Genomic DNA, 19,958 nt, shown 5'->3' on the forward strand with positions numbered 1-19,958 from the left:
CATATTCCTCACCAATCGTTACACCGATGCCTCTACCTTGTGCCAGTCATTACACTGGCTACCCATCCACTCCAGAATTCAGTATAAACTTATTACCCTCACCCACAAAGCCCTCCATGGCTCAGCACACCACCCTACATCTCCTCCCTTGTTTCAGTATACCACCCTACCCGCGCCCTCCGTTCTGCTGATGACCTGAGGTTAGTATCCTCAATAGTCAGAACCTCCCACTCCCGTCTCCAAGACTTTACACGTGCCGCGCCAATTCTTTGGAATGCACTTCTCAGGTCAATACGATTAGTACCCAATCCCCACAATTTTAAGCGTGCCCTGAAAACACATTTATTCAGACTGGCCTATTGCCTCAACACATTAACCTAATCTATCCCTGTGTGGCACAGCCAAAATTTTTACCATAACCAGATTTCCCGCATCATGTTCCCACATGCTTTATGCATCCATTAGCCCTCTGTGTCTGTACTGTCACACACTTAACATTATGGCTGGTCCATACAATCAGGGCAATTGTTACCATCCACCTTTCGTGTCTACCTCTTTCCTCATAGACTGTAAGCTTGCGAGGAGGGCCCTCATTCCTCTTGGTATTTGTTATAATCTACTGTATGTGATTATTGTTATGCTGTAATGTCTATTGTCTGTACAAATCCCCTCTGAAATGTAAAGTGCTGCGGAATATGTCGGCGCTATAAAAATAAAATTTATTATATTACATCAGGGGCTTTCCAAACACAACATGCTGTCCGATCTCAATTCCAGCCAAAAAAGTCAAACGGTGCTGCTTCCCTTCAGAGCTCTGCCATGCACCCAAATAGTGATTTACCCACACATGTGGCGTATCAGCGTACTCAGGACAAATTGCACAATAACTTTTGGGGTCCTGTTACCTTTGGGAAAATAAAAATTGGGGGTGAAAAGATCATTTTTGTGGAATAAATATGATTTTTTAATTGTACGGCTGTACGTTATAAACTTCTGTGAAGCCCTTGGGGGTTCAAAGTGCTCACCACATATCTAGATAAGTTCCTTGGGGGGGTCTAGTTTCCAAAATGGGGTCACTTGTGGGGGTGTTTACACTGTTTAGGCACATCAGGAGCTCTCCAAACGTGATATGGCATCCGATCTGAATTCCAGCCAATTTTGCAGTGAAAGAGTCAAACGGCGCTCCTTCCCTTCCGAGCTCTGCCATGCACCGAAACAGTGGTTCCCCCAACATATCAGATATCAGCATACTCAAGACAAATTGCACAATAACTTTTCCAGTCTATTTTCTCCTGTTACCCCTGGTAAAATAAAAAAATTGAACCTGAAGTAATTTTTTTTGTAAAAAAAAAAAAAGTTAAATGTTTATTTTTATTTTTTTTTTTTAAAACATTCAAAAAAATTTTGTGAAGCACCTGAAGGGTTAATAAACTTCTTGAATCTGGTTTTGAGCACCTTGAGGGGTGCAGTTTTTAGAATGGTGTCACTTTTGGGTATTTTCTATCATATAGGCCCCTCAAAGTGACTTCAAATGTGATGTGGTCCCTAAAAATAAAATGGTGTTGTAAAAATGAGCTATCGCTGGTCAACTTTTAACCCTTATAACTTCCTAACGGAAAAAAATTTTGGTTCCCAAATTGTGCTGATATAAAGTAAACATGTGGGAGATGTTACTTATGAAGTTTTTTGAGTGCCATATCTCTGTGATTTAAGAGCATAAAAATGCAAAGTTGGAAAATTGCGAAATTTTCAAGATTTTCGCCAAATTTCCGTTTTTTTTTTTCACAAATAAACGCAAGTTATATGAATGAAATTTTACCAGTAACATGAAGTACAATATGCAGGAGAAAACAATGTCAGAATCACCGGGATCCATGGTAGAGTTCCAGAGTTACCACCTCAAAGGAACAGTGGTCGGAATTGTAAAAATTGGCCCGGGCATTGACAAGCAAACCACCCTTGGGAGTAAAGGGGTTAAAGAGTAAGGCTGAGTTCACACTGCGCTATGGCAGTCCGTGTAATAGATTGCATAACAGCGCGGCATTAACGCGATGTAACGCATCTGTTAATGCACCCATAGACTGCCATAACGTAGCGGATCGCTAAGGCATGTCATAATCGGCATGTGTTAGCGATGTGCCGTCATGCTGTGACGGACCCTCAAAAGCGGTCTCCATCTGCGCTAGCGCGATCGCATAATGCGATAAAAGAAGGCAGTTTCGTTAGCGCAGTCCGTTTAATGCATGCGTTGAACGGACTGCCCTAACTCAATGTGAATCTAGCCTAAGAAAGGCAAGCGGTAACAAACGGCCATTTCTTTCTCTGGCAGACTGACATTACAAATGAATGGCATGTTGTGCTCTATTCCCCCCACGTTGTACATCCAGAGCCCCCAACCGATCAAGCATAATAACTTATCCTAGGACTAGTCTCCAATATCTTAGAAAACCCCTTGATTATGTGTAACTTACCATAACGCTTGAAGATAGGCACTATCCACATAATTGAATACCGGGGCCGCGAGCGACGCTGCCACCAGTATTAACTGGACTGCGGTGTTCATCTAAAAGAGACATAATACAGTAAATCCGATTTCTTGGGTGTTAAATGACAAATTCAGAGACCATTGATTAATAAGAGGTTTTGTAAAGCATGTAATCCAAATCTGAATGTTAAAGGTCTAAAAAGTAAGAAACAAGTAAATCGCGTGTACCGAACCCCGAGGCTCCACAGCCAACGCGCCCATGATCCTCTGGAGCCCTGGTCACATCACAGCAGCGAGGACATGCTGCACCGACACCTGACCGCTGCAAGCAAATCAGTGATGGTCGCATGTGCAGCCCATGGTCACTGCGGCAGTCAGCAGACACCAGACGAGGGGGATTTAACCCTTTATCGATGAGTGAACTACATTGTAAGCCACAAGTGCATTGGTAGAGTATGAGGCAGATGTTGGCTGATGACACCTAAATAACTGCTGGGATTGGAGAAGACCCTTAGCGGCCATGATCAATAGCGGCCACAGCATCTAAGCAGTAAGATCCAAATCTATTTAATAGCGTATTCTGTCAACTCCCCAGTCATCCTCTCCTTATATAGGGTGGCTTTTGCAGGGGCCCCACACATCTATCAAGACAGTTTTGTAATATGCTGTGCCTTTACTACAATTATGTAGGGTGGGAATAACCTTCTCAGTGAGAACCTTTACTTTAAGACAAGAACAAACTCATGGCATGAGGTTTATATAATATAAATCACAGCTATGGAAAAATGTTTGAGAGGCTTTGTAAGACAAGAGATAAAGTAGTGATTGCGGGGGAGCAGCACTCACATGAAACAACTGAAGGCAGGTGGACTTACTCCTCTCCTACCTGCTTGTGTCACTATATAGAGGTTGAAAATGGAAACTGCCTCTTCAGAGAGGAAGAGGACTAGAACTTTAGTGCCACCTATTGGAAGTAGCAATCCTAAAAGTCAATATGGACCCTTTAACGAGCCTTGCCACACAACATTGGATTAAAGGCAAACCAGAATCTCAAATTGCAGACACTGTTTCGGGGCGTTGCCACTCGTCATTGCAAAGCGTGAGACATGGTTTGGCTAGGTGAGAGACTTCTGATCGAGATCTAAGGGGTAACATTTCTGCTTGTGGAGAGTCACATGCCTGGTCTGGCATTCCAGTGTGAGGATACTTAACAGCCATGACATTTAAGATTGCTACTTCCAATTGGTGGAACTAGAGTTCTAGTGCTCTTTCGCTCTGAAGAGGCAATTTGCATATTTAATATCCAAGAAGAGCAGTCCATGACTTAAGCCTCCTCACACTGGTATTCTCCACAAGGAAAAAATGTTACCCTTTAGATGCCCATGTAGAGGTTGCAAATGTTTAGTGAATGCTGCAACCATCATCTTATTCTATTCACTGTGGACTTTGATTGTATTCTTGGCGACGGAACATTGTCGCCGCTAGAAGACACCTTGGAGGTAAGCATTACCATCGTCTGCCGTATAAAAGCTGCGGTGGTGGACTTTCTAATTCACATATCGTCCACACAAAAGACAACAAATGAATAGATATATACTTACCTTACTGATAAACGTTGGCTCTAACTGAGCAGTTGCATGGCAAGGGTTAAAATATCTGCCAAGAGTTCTCTAAAGGTAAAAAGAAAAATTTACTATCAATGTGTAAGACAATTTGTTAAAATAGCTTTCAAACCTAGGACAGAGCAGGCTCATCCCCCATCCAACACTCACGCAACCCTCCAGTCCATCCTCAACTCTGCTGCCCAATTGCTGCTCCTCCTCTTCCATCGCTGTCCCCTCTGCCGATCCCTTCAGAGGCTTCTAATTTCACAGCGGCTCCAAGTTAACCTACCCACAATGAATTACAAAGCCGTCCATAATTGGTTTCCTCCATTCATCTCCCTATACCTTCCTACACGCAATCTCTGCTCCTCACAAGACCGTCATCTCTCATACACGTTCCTCATCCCATAGCCTGCACAATTTTTCCTGAGCACCCCCCCCATCCTCTGGAGTTTAGTACTTCATCTCATCGATGGTCTCCCACAGCTGAAACATTTGGAAGCAACCTGAAAACTCATCTCTACAGTAAAGCCTGCAATGTCCCCTCACTATCACTGAAGCTGCTCCAAACCCCGGCCTACCCTTTCCCTCCCCATTACTCTGTAGACTGTAAGCCCGTGAGGGTACTCTCCCCTCTGTACCTGTCTGTCTCTGCTCATTTACTTAAAAACACACATGTGACATGCACAATGTGAACAAGTCTGTTGGACCATGTTCACTCCACCCTGACTGAAACACAAACAAAAAGCACAGAATGACAAATGTGCAAAAATACCTTGCAATAAGACATATAACAGTAGTCAGCAAGTGCTGATAAAAGGTAATAACAAACACAGGGTATTTAGTCTATACGTTTTTTTGCAAAAAAATGTATACCAAGCTGCCTCACCAACGTCAAGGTAACCCGTATTGAAGCAGTCCCTATCTAATGTATTTAATACCTGAACATATGAACTGTGTCTAAATGAGCAGGATTAAGACAGGCGCTTTCTGGTATGGGCACGTGATGCAAGACAGCTCCTTATGTGCATGTCACACGAGAGGGGTGGGGTCTCTCAAATCATGCATAAGCATGAAAAAAACTGGATTAAAAACACACATGTGACATGCACAATGTGAACAAGTCTGTTGGACCATGTTCACTCCACCCTGACTGAAACACAAACAAAAAGCACAGAATGACAAATGTGCAAAAATACCTTGCAATAAGACATATAACAGTAGTCAGCAAGTGCTGATAAAAGGTAATAACAAACACAGGGTATTTAGTCTATACGTTTTTTTGCAAAAAAATGTATACCAAGCTGCCTCACCAACGTCAAGGTAACCCGTATTGAAGCAGTCCCTATCTAATGTATTTAATACCTGAACATATGAACTGTGTCTAAATGAGCAGGATTTGTGTGACATGCACATAAGGAGCTGTCTTGCATCACGTGCCCATACCAGAAAGCGCCTGTCTTAATCCTGCTCATTTAGACACAGTTCATATGTTCAGGTATTAAATACATTAGATAGGGACTGCTTCAATACGGGTTACCTTGACGTTGGTGAGGCAGCTTGGTATACATTTTTTTGCAAAAAAACGTATAGACTAAATACCCTGTGTTTGTTATTACCTTTTATCAGCACTTGCTGACTACTGTTATATGTCTTATTGCAAGGTATTTTTGCACATTTGTCATTCTGTGCTTTTTGTTTGTGTTTCAGTCAGGGTGGAGTGAACATGGTCCAACAGACTTGTTCACATTGTGCATGTCACATGTGTTTTTAATCCAGTTTTTTTCATGCTTATGCATGATTTGAGAGACCCCACCCCTCTCTTGTGTGACATGCACATAAGGAGCTGTCTTGCATCACGTGCCCATACCAGAAAGCGCCTGTCTTAATCCTGCTCATTTAGACACAGTTCATATGTTCAGGTATTAAATACATTAGATAGGGACTGCTTCAATACGGGTTACCTTGACGTTGGTGAGGCAGCTTGGTATACATTTTTTTGCAAAAAAACGTATAGACTAAATACCCTGTGTTTGTTATTACCTTTTATCAGCACTTGCTGACTACTGTTATATGTCTTATTGCAAGGTATTTTTGCACATTTGTCATTCTGTGCTTTTTGTTTGTGTTTCAGTCAGGGTGGAGTGAACATGGTCCAACAGACTTGTTCACATTGTGCATGTCACATGTGTGTTTTTAATCCAGTTTTTTTCATGCTTATGCATGATTTGAGAGACCCCACCCCTCTCTTGTGTGACATGCACATAAGGAGCTGCCTTGCATCACGTGCCCATACCAGAAAGCGCCTGTCTTAATCCTGCTCATTTAGACACAGTTCATATGTTCAGGTATTAAATACATTAGATAGGGACTGCTTCAATTCGGGTTACCTTGACGTTGGTGAGGCAGCTTGGTATACATTTTTTTGCAAAAAAACGTATAGACTAAATACCCTGTGTTTGTTATTACCTTTTATCAGCACTTGCTGACTACTGTTATATGTCTTATTGCAAGGTATTTTTGCACATTTGTCATTCTGTGCTTTTTGTTTGTGTTTCAGTCAGGGTGGAGTGAACATGGTCCCAACAGACTTGTTCACATTGTGCATGTCACATGTGTGTTTTTAATCCAGTTTTTTTCATGCTTATGCATGATTTGAGAGACCCCACCCCTCTCTTGTGTGACATGCACATAAGGAGCTGTCTTGCATCACGTGCCCATACCAGAAAGCGCCTGTCTTAATCCTGCTCATTTAGACACAGTTCATATGTTCAGGTATTAAATACATTAGATAGGGACTGCTTCAATACGGGTTACCTTGACGTTGGTGAGGCAGCTTGGTATACATTTTTTTGCAAAAAAACGTATAGACTAAATACCCTGTGTTTGTTATTACCTTTTATCAGCACTTGCTGACTACTGTTATATGTCTTATTGCAAGGTATTTTTGCACATTTGTCATTCTGTGCTTTTTGTTTCTGCTCATTTACTTGTAGGCTATTATATGTATGTAACCCCTTCTCACGTGTGCAGCACCCTGGAATTGATGGGGCTTTAAAAATACAAATCATCAACAATAGTTTTTGATGCATTTTTCCCCCCCCCGAGCCAAAATCTGGATCCAGCATGAAGAAAAGGTGTAAGAAGGTTCTGTATGTTTCCCATTCCTTTTGGATCCACTTCTGGTTTGGGTTCAAAAAGCTTAAAAGCCAACAGCATGAGTTCTCATTAAAGGGGTATAAACAGATCATCACTACTGGATTATAAATGTTAGACCAGTGTGGTTATAACAGCTTGGACTCCACCGACTGCCACAGCAGAGGTCCTGCGTCTCATCACTCCAGCCACAAAACCACAGACCCACTGCGATTCCAGAGGATCTTTGATAATTTCTTTAAAATGGACAGATTTCAACCAAAAAAAAAAAAAAAAAAAAAAAAAAAAAGAGCTTGTTAGATTGCCTATGTAGCCACTATCAAAAGCGTAATTTTCGCACACTGACCGTCAGGGGCACAGGCAATTTCAGAAAATGCAAGCCAGTCAAATGTAAGGCTGTGTGCCCACGATGTGATTTTTAAGCGTTTTTGCCGCGATTTTCGGCACGAAAACGTTTAAAAATCTTGTACAGAACGCACCGCATGTATTCCTATGGCATTCCGCACATGCTGTGCTAATGCTGCGCTTTTTCTGCGGCAGAATCGCATCGCGGAAAAAAATGGCAGCATGCTCATTCTTTTGTGCGGAATCGCAAAGAATTGCCGCAATTCCGCACCCATAGGAATGCATGAGAACCGCTTACTTCCCGCATGTGGCTATGCCCACCATGCGGGAAGTGAAGCGTCTAATGTGTGGTTGGTACCCACGGTGTGGAGGAGAGGAGACTGTCCTCCAGGCCCTGGGTACCATACCCCTGTAAAAAAAGAATAAAAAATAAAACTGGGAACGCTGAGGCCCGGGAATGCAGCGCGTGACATCAGAAGGTAAATATACCCCGATTTTTTTTTAATTATTTTTTACATTCTTTTACTATTGATGCTGCATAGGCGGCCTCAATAGTAAAAAGCTGGTCACACTTGTCAAACACTGTTTGACGAGTGTGACCAACCTGTCAATCACTTTCCAAGCGATGCTTCAAATCGCTTGGAAAGTGCTTGAATATCGCACGCGAAAATCGCCACAAAATCGCGAACATAATCGCGATGAAATTGCGGTAAAACCGTACGATTTCTGGGAAGGAGTCCAGTTTTTAGTGTCCAGATTAAAACGCTACGTGGGCACATAGCCTAAATGTATTTCATGAGCTGATGAACACAGATTTATATACTGATGAACACATTATTTATATACACAACAAGAAAACACAAAATGACAAATTTGCAAACAATACTCTGCAGTAAAAAACATGACAGTAATCAGCAAGTGCTGTATAACAAATACAGGGTATTTCTATTGCACACAGAAATTAAAATAAAATGTTTTCTTCTCTCTTAGGTACCCACTAGCCCAGGAAAAAAAAAAAAATCACTTAAATAGGCCACGATTGCCGGGAGCTACATTCATTTGAATATGAACTGCCAAGGAGTGAACATCAAAATGGAAAAAAACGAGTTCAGAGCTGTCATCAAATACCTCTGCTTGAAAAAAAAATGTCTACCAAAGACATACACAGCGACTTGGTGGAAACATTGGGGGACTCTTCTCCATATTCCACAGTTGCACGCTGGGCCAAGGAATTTAAGCTGGGAAGAACATCGACGGAAGATGAACATCACGAAGGACGCCCACCCACGACCCTCAATGAAGAAAACATGAAAAAAATTGAAGAAGTTGTGTTGGCAGATCGAAGAGTGACTATCAGGCATGTAGCTGAGGTCACAGGGATCTCATATGGCAGTATTGAAAGAATCCTTGCAAAAGAATTGCATATGAGAAAGGTCTCCCCGCATTGGGTGCCAAAAATGTTAACCGACGAGCAAAAGAAGAAACGAGTTGACATTTCAATAGCAAATCTCGAAAAGTTCCAAGCAGACAAGGAGAATTTTTTGTCACGTTTTTTGACCATGGATGAGACCTGGATCCACCACTTTGATCCCGAAACTAAACAATCGATGACATGGAAACGAGCCGACGAACCGACGCCGAAGAAATTCAAAGTGTCAAGCTCAGCAGGGAAGGTTATGGCGGCCGTTTTTTGGGACGCTGAAGGAATTATGGTGGCCTATTTGGAGAAGGGAGCCACTATTACGGGCTCCTACTACGTAGAACAAATAAGAAGATTGCGGGAGGCTATCAAGGAGAAAAGGCGCGGCAAACTGCGGGCTGGAGTGCTGTTTCACCAAGATAACGCACCGGCTCACAAAGCTGCAGTTGCCATGGCTACCATTCAAGAAGCGGGCTTTGAACTGGTGGAACACCCCCCCTATTCGCCAGATCTAGCCCCCAGTGACCTCTTTCTCTTTCTTCGGCTCAAGGAACACCTCCGGGGCAAGAAATTTGACGACAATAGCGACGTGATAACCGCTGTTGGGGAGTTTTTTGAGGGTCAAGATCAAGAATTTTTTTCAAAGGGAATTCTAAGTTTAGAATAGAGATGGACTAAATGTATAGACTTGGTAGGAGACTATGTAGAAAAATAATTTTTTTTTTTTTTTTTTACTATATTCATTGTGTTTATTATTGATTATTAGAGTTGAGCGATACAGGTCGAAAAATTTCAAAAGTCGCATTTCAAAAGTTTGTTTTGCGCTCTTTTTCAGCCAATCAGGATCCACGGAAACTGTGGGCAACGTGATGACATAGGCAGGGGTCACCACCATCTTTCAGAAGGGCATGCAAGTGATTGGCTTGCTTTGGTGGGCGTCACAGGGGGTATAAAAGGGCGTGCACGCCGACCGCCATCTTACTTCTGCCGATCTTAGCATAGGGAGAGGTTGCTGCTGCTGATTCTGTAGGGAGAGCGTTAGGCAGAGAAGAAGAAAAAAACTGCTTCTGCTGCTAGCGATTTTGCCTGTACAACACACCAGTCACTGTGTGTGCAGTGCAAGGGGAGGCTATATTGTGGTGGATCAGCGGTGTTGGTTGTTAGGCTGCCTTCTAAGGCTTCCTGACAGCTGCATTGCTGTTTACCCACTGCTCTGCAAACTGCTTTTTTAAAAGCAATCCCAATTTTTTTTTTTGTCCTGCTGAGGTACTAAGCGTGCATTTTTTCACACCATACAGCGGTGTACGCTCCTCACACAGTACCGTGTAACGGCTGTTATCACAGCCACAGTGAAGCTGTGTGTCACTCTGTGAGAATAAGTCGAGGACATGTTCTGTTCTTACAGACCTGCACCTACTAGTTTTGTCTAGCTTTCAAACAGTTAAATATATTTGCCGTTTGATCACATTCAAAACTATAGAGAGACAGCGTGTCAGTCCGTATACTTAAAAAACACGGAGCTTGACAATTTTACGTACACCGGACAGCCGTGTACGTGCACGCTCCTCTCAGTACCGTGTAACGGCTGTTATCACGGCCACAGTGAAGCTGTGTGTCACTGTGGAAGGATAAGTGGAGGACTTGTTCCGTTCTTACAGACCTACACTCTAGGGAGATTCCTATTCTGCCCAATTCTACATACACCTTGTAGTTTGTGATACACTAGCCAATTTCTGCCTGTGACATAGCGCTCTGATATTCAGTGGGCCTCACACAATCCAAAAGTGTCCAGTGTCCACTAGTGTGTGCAGAAATTCAAAATCTCTGTGATCCTGTAGTCACTTTTTTCACACCTGTGCCATCGAGCCTGTGACATAGCGCTCTGATATTCAGTGGGCCTCACACAATCCATAAGTGTCCAGTGTCCACTAGTGTGTGCAGAAATTCAAAATCTCCCCTGTCCTATAGACACCTTGTTTTACATTACTATATAGTTTGTTGGATTTTGTCTACATTTCTACAAAAAATGAGGAAGGCTGGTGGAAGAGGCCATGGAATTGGGCGGGGGTTGGCAGCTGGTAATGATGGTGTTGGTGGTGGATCTGATGGTAGTGGCAAGAGCAAAATAGGACCGAATGCAGGAGGTGTTGAGCCTGCGTCATCGTCTGGCTCCATAAGGCCTCGAAGGCTTAGTTTTCTAGGAGTTGGCAAACCGCTTTTAAAGCCAGAGCATCAGGAAAAAGTTTTGTCTTACACTGCTGACTCAGCCTCCAGCTCTATTGCCTCCTCTTCTGAAGTTGTAAAAAGTAAAAGCACTGAGTCGTCATTGGAGGCTCATGTTCATGAACCACACCTTTCCTTGTGTCTTTCACCCCAACCAAGATTGAAGGATGACGCAGGCCATACTACTCATTACTCCATGGAGCTGTTTTCACATACCATGCCTGGATTATCAAGTGAAATGGTGAATTACCCAGGCCAAGATGAATCTGACATGGAGTGCACTGATGCACAGCCGCTGATAGATGATTCTGCTGGTACATTCACTCAGAGCACTACATTGTCCTCGCAGTGTACAGAGCCAGATTCTGACCCTGATGAGACTCAGGTGCCCCTTCCCGCACACTATACCACCATACACGGTGACACAGAGGAAGGTGCACATGACATTGAAGAGGAGGTGATGGATGACCCAGTTGTTGACCCAGATTGGCATCCATTGGGGGAAGAGGGTGCTGCTTCCAATAGCTCAGATGAGGAGCATCCACAGCAGACATCGACATCGCAACAGCTGTTATCTGGCAGGCCCGGAGCACTCCAAAGACAGGTTCCAAAAATCAAAAAAAAGAGTTGCTGGACAGCTTGTCCAGAGGGTCAAAAGATCACAGCGTGCTAGGCCGCAAAATGTCTGCCAAAGTAGGAAGAGTGCAGTGTGGCACTTTTTTGAACAAAATCCTCATGATCAGGCCAAGGTTATCTGTAAGAAGTGCGCAAAGACCTTTAGCCGAGGGAAAAATCTGAAAAATTTGAATACCAGTTGCATGCTTAGACATTTAACCACCATGCACTTGCAAGCGTGGACACAACACCAAACCTCAAGTGCCACATGTGCAACTGATCACAACGAAGGTAGTCAGCAACGCTACATTGTTTCCCCCACTGTAAGCCCACCGGTTAGCACAGCAGCAAATGTTGAGGTGTCGTTGCAAGGCCACAGCAGTCAGGGAATCCCACGGTTATATCAACGAAAGACTGAATCTAGGCCATCAGAAAGAACACCAACTCCATCACCATCATCAACCCTCTCTCAGTCCGCCCTGTCCACCGCTACTTCCACCATATGCAGCTCTCAAGTCCAGCTCACCCTCCCAGACACTATGAGTAGGTCAAGAAAGTACTCAGTCTCTCATCCGCGTACACTGGGTTTGAACGCCCACATTGCCAAACTAATCTCGTTTGAGATGATGCCCTATCGGTTGGTGGAAAGCGCAGCTTTCCGCGAATTCATGGCCTATGCAGTACCACGCTATGACCTACCCAGTCGCCAATTCTCTCGCAAAGCCATCCCAGCCCTCCACCATCATGTGAAAGACCGCATTGTCCATGCACTCAAGCAGTCAGTGAGTGGAAAGGTGCACCTCACAACTGATGCATGGTCCAGTCGGTATGGCCAGGGCCGTTACGTGTCCATCACTGCGCACTGGGTTAATGTGGTGGATGCAGGGTCCACATGGGACAGCGGTGGTGGGACACTGCTGCCTAGCCCACGGTATAGGAAACAGTTGGCTGTAGGCGTTCGACCCTCCTCCTCCAGAAGCGAAAGCTCGTCCACAGAGCGCAGTCGTACGAGCATTCCGTCTGCAGCTGCCACTGTTGCACACGAGGTGTCCCCCTATCGAGCAGCTAGTGGAAAGCGTCAGCAGGCTGTGTTGCAGATGATGTGTTTGGGCGACAGACACAGCGCCGAGGTGCTGGCCGAGTACTTTCAGCGACAAACTGAGTCATGGTTGGGCAGTGTACATCTGGAGGCAGGCAAGGTAGTTAGTGATAACGGCCGTAATTTTGTGGCAGCCATAGCCCTTTCAAAACTCAGCCACATACCTTGCTTGGCTCACACCTTGAACCTGGTGGTGCAGTGCTTCCTCAAAAATTATCCGGAGTTAACAGCCCTGCTCCAGAAGGTGCGAAGACTGTGCGCGCACATCCGCCGGTCGCCTGTACACTCCATTCGTATGCAGAAGCTGCAGCGATTGCTCCACCTTCCCAACCACCGCCTCATTATCGACATTGCAACAAGGTGGAACTCCACCCTGCACATGGTTGAGCGGCTGTGCGAGCAGAGGCAGGCCATAATGCATTTGTGGGAGGATACACGGCCAGGCACTTTGAGAGCAGACATGGAGTTGACAGGTGTGCAGTGGTCGAAGCTGAAAGACCTCTGTAAAGTCCTTCAGTGTTTTGAGGAATGCACACGGCTGGTAAGCGCAGACGACACCATCCTAAGCATGAGCATCCCACTTATGCGTCTGCTCTTGCAAACTTTGACGCATCTTAAGGAGCAGGCATCTGCAGCCAATGTTGACGAGGAGGGAATCCTTGATGACATTCAGCCATTGTCTGCTCAGGGATCTCTCCTGGACGAGGTGGAGGAAGAAGAGGAGGAGGAGGATGATGATGGGGATGATTACTTAGGGGAGGAAGATGCATCTCGTGGGGCAAGTGAAAATGATGGCGTGGGAAGGTCTGGTACAGGGTTTGTGCGTGACTGGAGGGATGTGGATTTGCCAGAAAGTGCTCCTCCAACCAGCACTCGCAGTGCATCATTGACACCGGGAACATTGGCCCACATGTCAGATTATGCCTTGCAGATCCTAAAAAGGGACCCCCGCATTGCCAAAATGATGAACGATGACGACTACTGGTTGGCCAGCATCCTGGATCCACGCTATAAAGGCAAATTACAAAACATCATGCCACAGGAGAACCTTGACCTAATATTGGCTAATAAACAAGCAACTCTGGTAAATCGGTTGCTTGAGGCATTCCCAGCACACAGCAGCGGTGATGGTTCTCACACGAGCCGTACGGGCCGGGTGCAGCGTGGCAGAGGTGTTCGTGGTGCACACAGCAGAAGTGGCGTAGGAGACAGGGGTTTCATGACAATGTTGTGGACTGATTTTTCAAGTACCGCTCACACAACTGGTAATACTGCATCGATGGAAAGTGACAGGAGACAGCAAATGTCAACTATAGTTACAAACTACTTTTCCTCCCATATGGATGTTCTCCCACACAGGTCATTCCCCTTTGACTATTGGGCCGCTAAACTGGACACCTGGCCTGAATTGGCACAATATGCCTTACAGGAGCTCGCTTGCCCAGCTGCAAGTGTGCTATCGGAAAGAGTCTTCAGTGCAGCTGGATCAATCCTGACAGAAAAAAGGACCCGTCTGTCAACCCAAAATGTGGATGATCTAACCTTCATTAAAATGAACCATGCATGGGTTTCCAAGGATTTTGTCCCACCTTCCCCTGATGACACATAGGGTGACAGAAAAATGGCTTGCTTTGGTCCACCTCTTCCTGGGACTTGACCTATTTCGCCTTTTGCATCAGCTGAATGTCCAACATCAACATATGCCACTTTCAAAAACTCCCTAACTGTGCTGCCTCCCCCCCCCCCCCCCCATGGCCGGGGTCACCACCTAGCGCACGACACCGTGCGAGTGCCGTTGCTCTGGACAGGTGGGTAGGCCGACTCTTGGGCGCGGGCACTGGCACAGGGTCCCTCATAGTGCAATCAAGTGTCTCTGACGGTGGTGGTGCACACCCGCCGTCAGACACACCGCCGTACTATGAGGGGCCCAGTGCCAGTACCGACGCCCACGAGTGGGCCCCCCTTGCTTTGGCAGGGCTCCAGCATTTGCAATCTTTACCTCTCCCTGCTCCTCCGCTGTGTAGTCTGGGCCGTCAAATCCATACTCTGCCTGACACCGTCTGAGCCTGCCTCCTGATGTATAGACATATATTTTGAATGTGTACACTATCCAGGGCTGTGGAGTCGGTAAGCCAAACCTGCGACTCCGACTCCTCAATTTCCCTTACACCGACTCCGACTCCCACACATATTGCTTATATTTAAGTGAAAAATTTATTGTAGTACAATGTGAACCTCAGACATTTAATCATTTTTATGATCCAATAATCAAGATATTTATATAGAACAGAATATATATTGGTGTACTACCCGGTTTTCATTCTTTTTGGTACAGATACGATATGGATAGACAGATATGGATAAATGGATAGATAGAGCAGATTTCTAATCTGCTTTTGCTATTGAAAACATTATCTATGAGCTCAAAAACCTTTCAGGTGATGCAGTTTTTTAAAAAGATGATCAGCTTTTGCAGCTGAAAAACGTATCCTCAAAAAACACAGGAAAAACGCTGTGTGTGAATGTAGCCTTAGATCAGGAATATAACAGCCATTTATAGGACATTTCATAACTTTCCCAAACTCCTATGAAAAAATATTCAGCACATCCTGCATTGAATTACTGTACCCAATTTATTATATATTTTAGGAGTCGGAGTCGGTCCATTTTATACCGACTCCAACTCCGACTCCACCAAAATGAGCACCGACTCCGACTCCACAGCCCTGACACTATCGATACACGTTATCTGGGGATACGGTACCCTTTCTCACCTTTGTGCAATCACGTGCAAGCCATACTGGGCCTGACACCGTCTGAGCCTGCCTCCTGATGTATAGACATATATTTTGAATGTGTACGCTATGCTATCCATACATGTTATCTGGGGATACGGTACCCTTTCTCACCTTTGTGCAATCACGTGCAAGCCATACTGGGCCTGACACCGTCTGAGCCTGCCTCCTGATGTATAGACATATATTTTGAATGTGTACGCTATGCTATCCATACATGTTATCCGGGGATACGGTACCCTTTCTCACCTTTGTGCAATCACGTGTAATCCATACTGGGCGTGAGAACGGCTGGCGAGCTGTTAAGCTACAGCACCTGTGGTTTGCACACGTAAGTTTTTCATTTTTTCAGGAATGACGGTTAGGCCTAATTCCGGAACTGCGGTTGACCTGCACTTACTGGGAAATCATCGTTCGCGGGTAATAATTGTAATCAGTGATCCCCATCACTAACGTTATTCAGCGGGTTATCTGCACCTGTAAGCGACAAACGCTGGCCTTTTCAGTGTAGCGCACATGCAGCCACGGACATGTAAGGGCATGACACACCAGTTATTGGCCAATCTCATGTGCCAGAGCCTCACGTGTCCCTCTAGTAAGCCGGACTTGGACCGCGGGGCATGACGGAGTCTCGTTCGTTAATGGAATTAAGCTTGCAATGTGTGCATCTGTTCTGTAGCTGGCATGGTTGAGGTTTCCCAGGTGGAGTCGAATTTAACCGTAGGCTCCACTCCTGGTGGTGCCCTTCTGGACATTCCTTTAAGGTTCAGCTTTGCAACCATACTGCCCACGTAAAACAAACACTTTGCCTTCATAAACGCTGTTTGGAGGGTCATGACTCGTGGGAATAACGCCGCCCAATCAGTTAACCTGCTAGAGAGATCCTTCATTGCTCCCAAGCATGACATCACACTCCCTAGGAGGAAGGTAATGCCACTGTGGCGACCGTACTCCTGGGGGCGACACAAGTGCACTGATGCCCAGCCACTGCTCGATGAATCTGCTGGTACATTGACCCAGACCACTACATTCCCCTCGCACGCTACACGGCCTGAATCTGACACTGATGAAACTCAGGTTACCCTTCCCATATACAGTTCCATCTTACACGGTGACAAAGAGGAAGCTGCAGATGAAAGTGCAGGTTCGGCCCACCCGCCATCAGACACCACCGTACTATCAGGGGCCCTGTGCCAGTGCCGTCGCCAACGAGTGGGCCCCCCCTGCTTGCTCAGGATCACAGCACTTGCAAGGTTGAAATACTGTGCAGTGAGATGGAAGATGGGGACGACGAGGAGTCCAGACTAGTACAGGGATTCCCTAGCGAGGAGACTTATTTGATTGTTTTCAATGTTGGGACAGCAATTTTTGGGGAGCACTATACTCTGGAGAATGATAGATGGGGCCCACCATACACTGGAACATTCCAAAGGTGGACATCAGACACTGGAGCAGCATTTACAGGGCCCATTATACACTAGAACATTAGAAATGGGGCCCATTATGTTTGGAGCATTATTTGGGCCCATAAGACAGTGGAGCTTCATCCATGGGGACCAACATATACTGTAGCATTATGTGGAGCTCATCATATACTGTTTCAAACATTATATGGGACCAATGATTCTGTATGGAGAAATAGATGGGCCTCGTCATGAGATGTAAAAAGTGAAGTATTTTTCATTGTACTATACCGCTATTTCTCTGCCGTATCGGAGCATGATGAGTTGTGGTATGTGTTAAAGGGGCGCTCTTTCGCCCAGGGCACATGAAAACCTGGAGCCAGCCCTACCCCCCCACAACTTTAGCCAAATAACCCCCATTTTTCAGTGCGTAACTTGTATTATGAAGTTAATTAAGGTTGACAAGCTTAAGTAAGAAGAATTGATGCTTTTGGCATTCAAATGGGCACTGTAGGTGTGTTTCCTGTCCTCCTCTCACTGCCGACTTTTATTCCCCATTGACTTACATTGGGTTTCGTGTTTCGGGACGACCCCGACTTTTCCCTATAATCGGCCGATCTTGCTCGACCCGACTTTTGGAAAAGTCCGGTTTCACGAAAAGAAACTCGACCCTAAAAAACCAAAAGTCGCTCAACTCTATTGATCATTATTACTTTTGGATCGCCCCTCGTAGTTGATACGTTTTTTGCAAAAAATGTATACCAAGCTGCTTCACCACGTCACGGTAACCCTTCACGAAGCAGTCCCTATCTAATGTATTTCAAACCTGAATATGTGAACAGTGTCTAAATGAACAGGATACAGACAGGCACCTCCTAGTATATGGGCTTGTGGTGTAAGATAGCTCATTTATGTGCATGTCACACAGGAGGGGGGTGGGGTCTCCCAAACCATGCTGAGCAAGGAAAAAACGGATTGAAAACAGTATTTATATACGTAGATTGTTAATACAATAAATTGTTTTGATAAGTAGAGGCCAAAAAATGTTTTCCGGTTGAGGTGCCACCTGCAGGTCATTGTGTCTTTCTGCAGGTTTATGAAAGACAATACTAAACTGTATTTAGTGATAAAATCGTGAATGTGTGGTTTGTTTGGCTCTTTTCTTGCTGAAGGGAGCAAGTTTACCTTTCAAATGGTGTATCGTGTGTGGGGCGAAGTAATCAACGAAAAAGCAGTGCATGTATACAAATGTGTTGGTAGTGTGCTTTGGGGTACTGTGGTGCCACCTGCAGGTCATTTTTCCTTACTGCAGGTTTATGAAAATTAATGTTTAAACTGTATATTGTGATCAAATCGTGGATGTGTGGTTTGTTTGGCTATCTTCTTGCTGAAGGGGGCAAGTTTACCTTTAAAATGGTGTATCATTTGTGTGTGTGCCTGCAGTATGAACGGGGATACAAAGGAATCACCGAAAAACAGTGTTTAGAAATAATGGAATAGATTACCAAAAATAGTGGCTCTCCTCTAAGGCTAGTTTCACACTAGCGTTACAGGGCGCAGCACACGGCCGCTGCTAAGCCCCGCCCCCTCCGGTCAGTTCCTGCTCTGATCGCATGACGCTGCATGAGTTCAGAGTACCCTATATTTAGTGTTGGTTACGCTGGTCTGATTTTGCTGGCGCTGCACCCAGCGCACAAAAGCGTGATGTGATGCATTGTTGTGCGCTGGGCGCAGCGCCAGCAAAAGTAGACCAGCGCACCCAATGCTAAATATAGGGTACGCTGATCGCATGCAGCGTCATGTGATCAGAAAAGGAACTGACCGGAGGGGGCGCGGCCCAGGTTTAGCGGCGGCTGTGCGCTGCGCCCTGTAACACTAATGTGAAACTAGCCTAACTGTCCAGTGCCAGCTGTCAAGACCGATCGGCCTATAGTTACAGGCAAGCAGGACAAACTGCCAAAAGGGACATCCTATCCTTACAAGGCCTGATACTCTTACACAGAGCGTTACTGGACCTCCCGCTGCACACAGCACTGATTAGAGGGTCCACAGAGACAGCAAAAGACCCCTCACTTTCAAAAAATGGTAGGAAGAGTGATCACAGCCTGCTAAAACAAGCTTTATATATAGATTGGATAAGAATTAGAGATTCTTTTATCCTCCTCTTACAGGAAGCTTATCTGGAGGTTTTTCCATCAGTCATACCTTCAGGAAACACGAATATACACTGTGTTCCAAATTATTATGCAAATTGGATTTAAGTGTCCTAAAGATGTAATTTTTTATTTTTCAAATAAACTCATAGATGGTATTGTGTATCAGGGCTCTTTGGATCACTGAAATCAATCTCAAACGCCTGTGATAATTAGTTTACAAGATGAGCTCAATTAAAGGAAAACTACTTAAGAATGATGTTCCACATTATTAAGCAGGGCACAGGTTTCAAGGAATTTAGGAAAGAAAAAGGATCTGTCTGCTGCTGAAAAGCATCAAATAGTGCAATGCCTTGGTCAAGAGATGAAAACATTAGATATTTCCCAAAAACTTAAACGTGATCATCGTACTGTTAAGAGATTTGTGGTTGATTCTGAGCACAGACATGTTTGTGCTGATAAAGGCAGAATGAGGAAGGTTTCTGCCAGGCAAGTTCATCGGATTAAGAGAGCAGCTGCTAAAAAGCCATTACAAACCAGCAAACAGATATTTAAAGCTGCTGGTGCCTCTGGAGTCCCTCGAGCCTCAAGGTGTAGGATCCCTCAAAGGCTTGCTGTGGTGCATAAATCTACTATTCGGCCACCCCTAAACAGTGCTCA

At 45.0% G+C, this 19,958-nt stretch overlaps 1 protein-coding gene across 1 annotated transcript in view; it reads right to left on the reverse strand.

The window, feature by feature from the left end:
• CRLS1 (cardiolipin synthase 1) overlaps window positions 1–19,958 on the reverse strand; it is a 37,538-nt gene that overhangs the window by 8,107 nt on the left and 9,473 nt on the right. Inside the window, exons 5-6 of the mRNA XM_073553875.1 lie at window positions 4,087–4,155; window positions 2,472–2,563 (exon numbers count right to left, since the gene is read on the reverse strand). Coding sequence (XP_073409976.1) covers window positions 2,472–2,563; window positions 4,087–4,155 — 161 coding nt within the window. The remainder of the gene's footprint in view (window positions 1–2,471; window positions 2,564–4,086; window positions 4,156–19,958) is intronic.

This window comes from Dendrobates tinctorius, unplaced genomic scaffold (genome assembly GCF_039654945.1).
Source record: "Dendrobates tinctorius isolate UK_male_01 unplaced genomic scaffold, ASM3965494v1 ptg000203l, whole genome shotgun sequence".
Classification (NCBI taxonomy): Eukaryota; Metazoa; Chordata; class Amphibia; order Anura; family Dendrobatidae; genus Dendrobates; species Dendrobates tinctorius.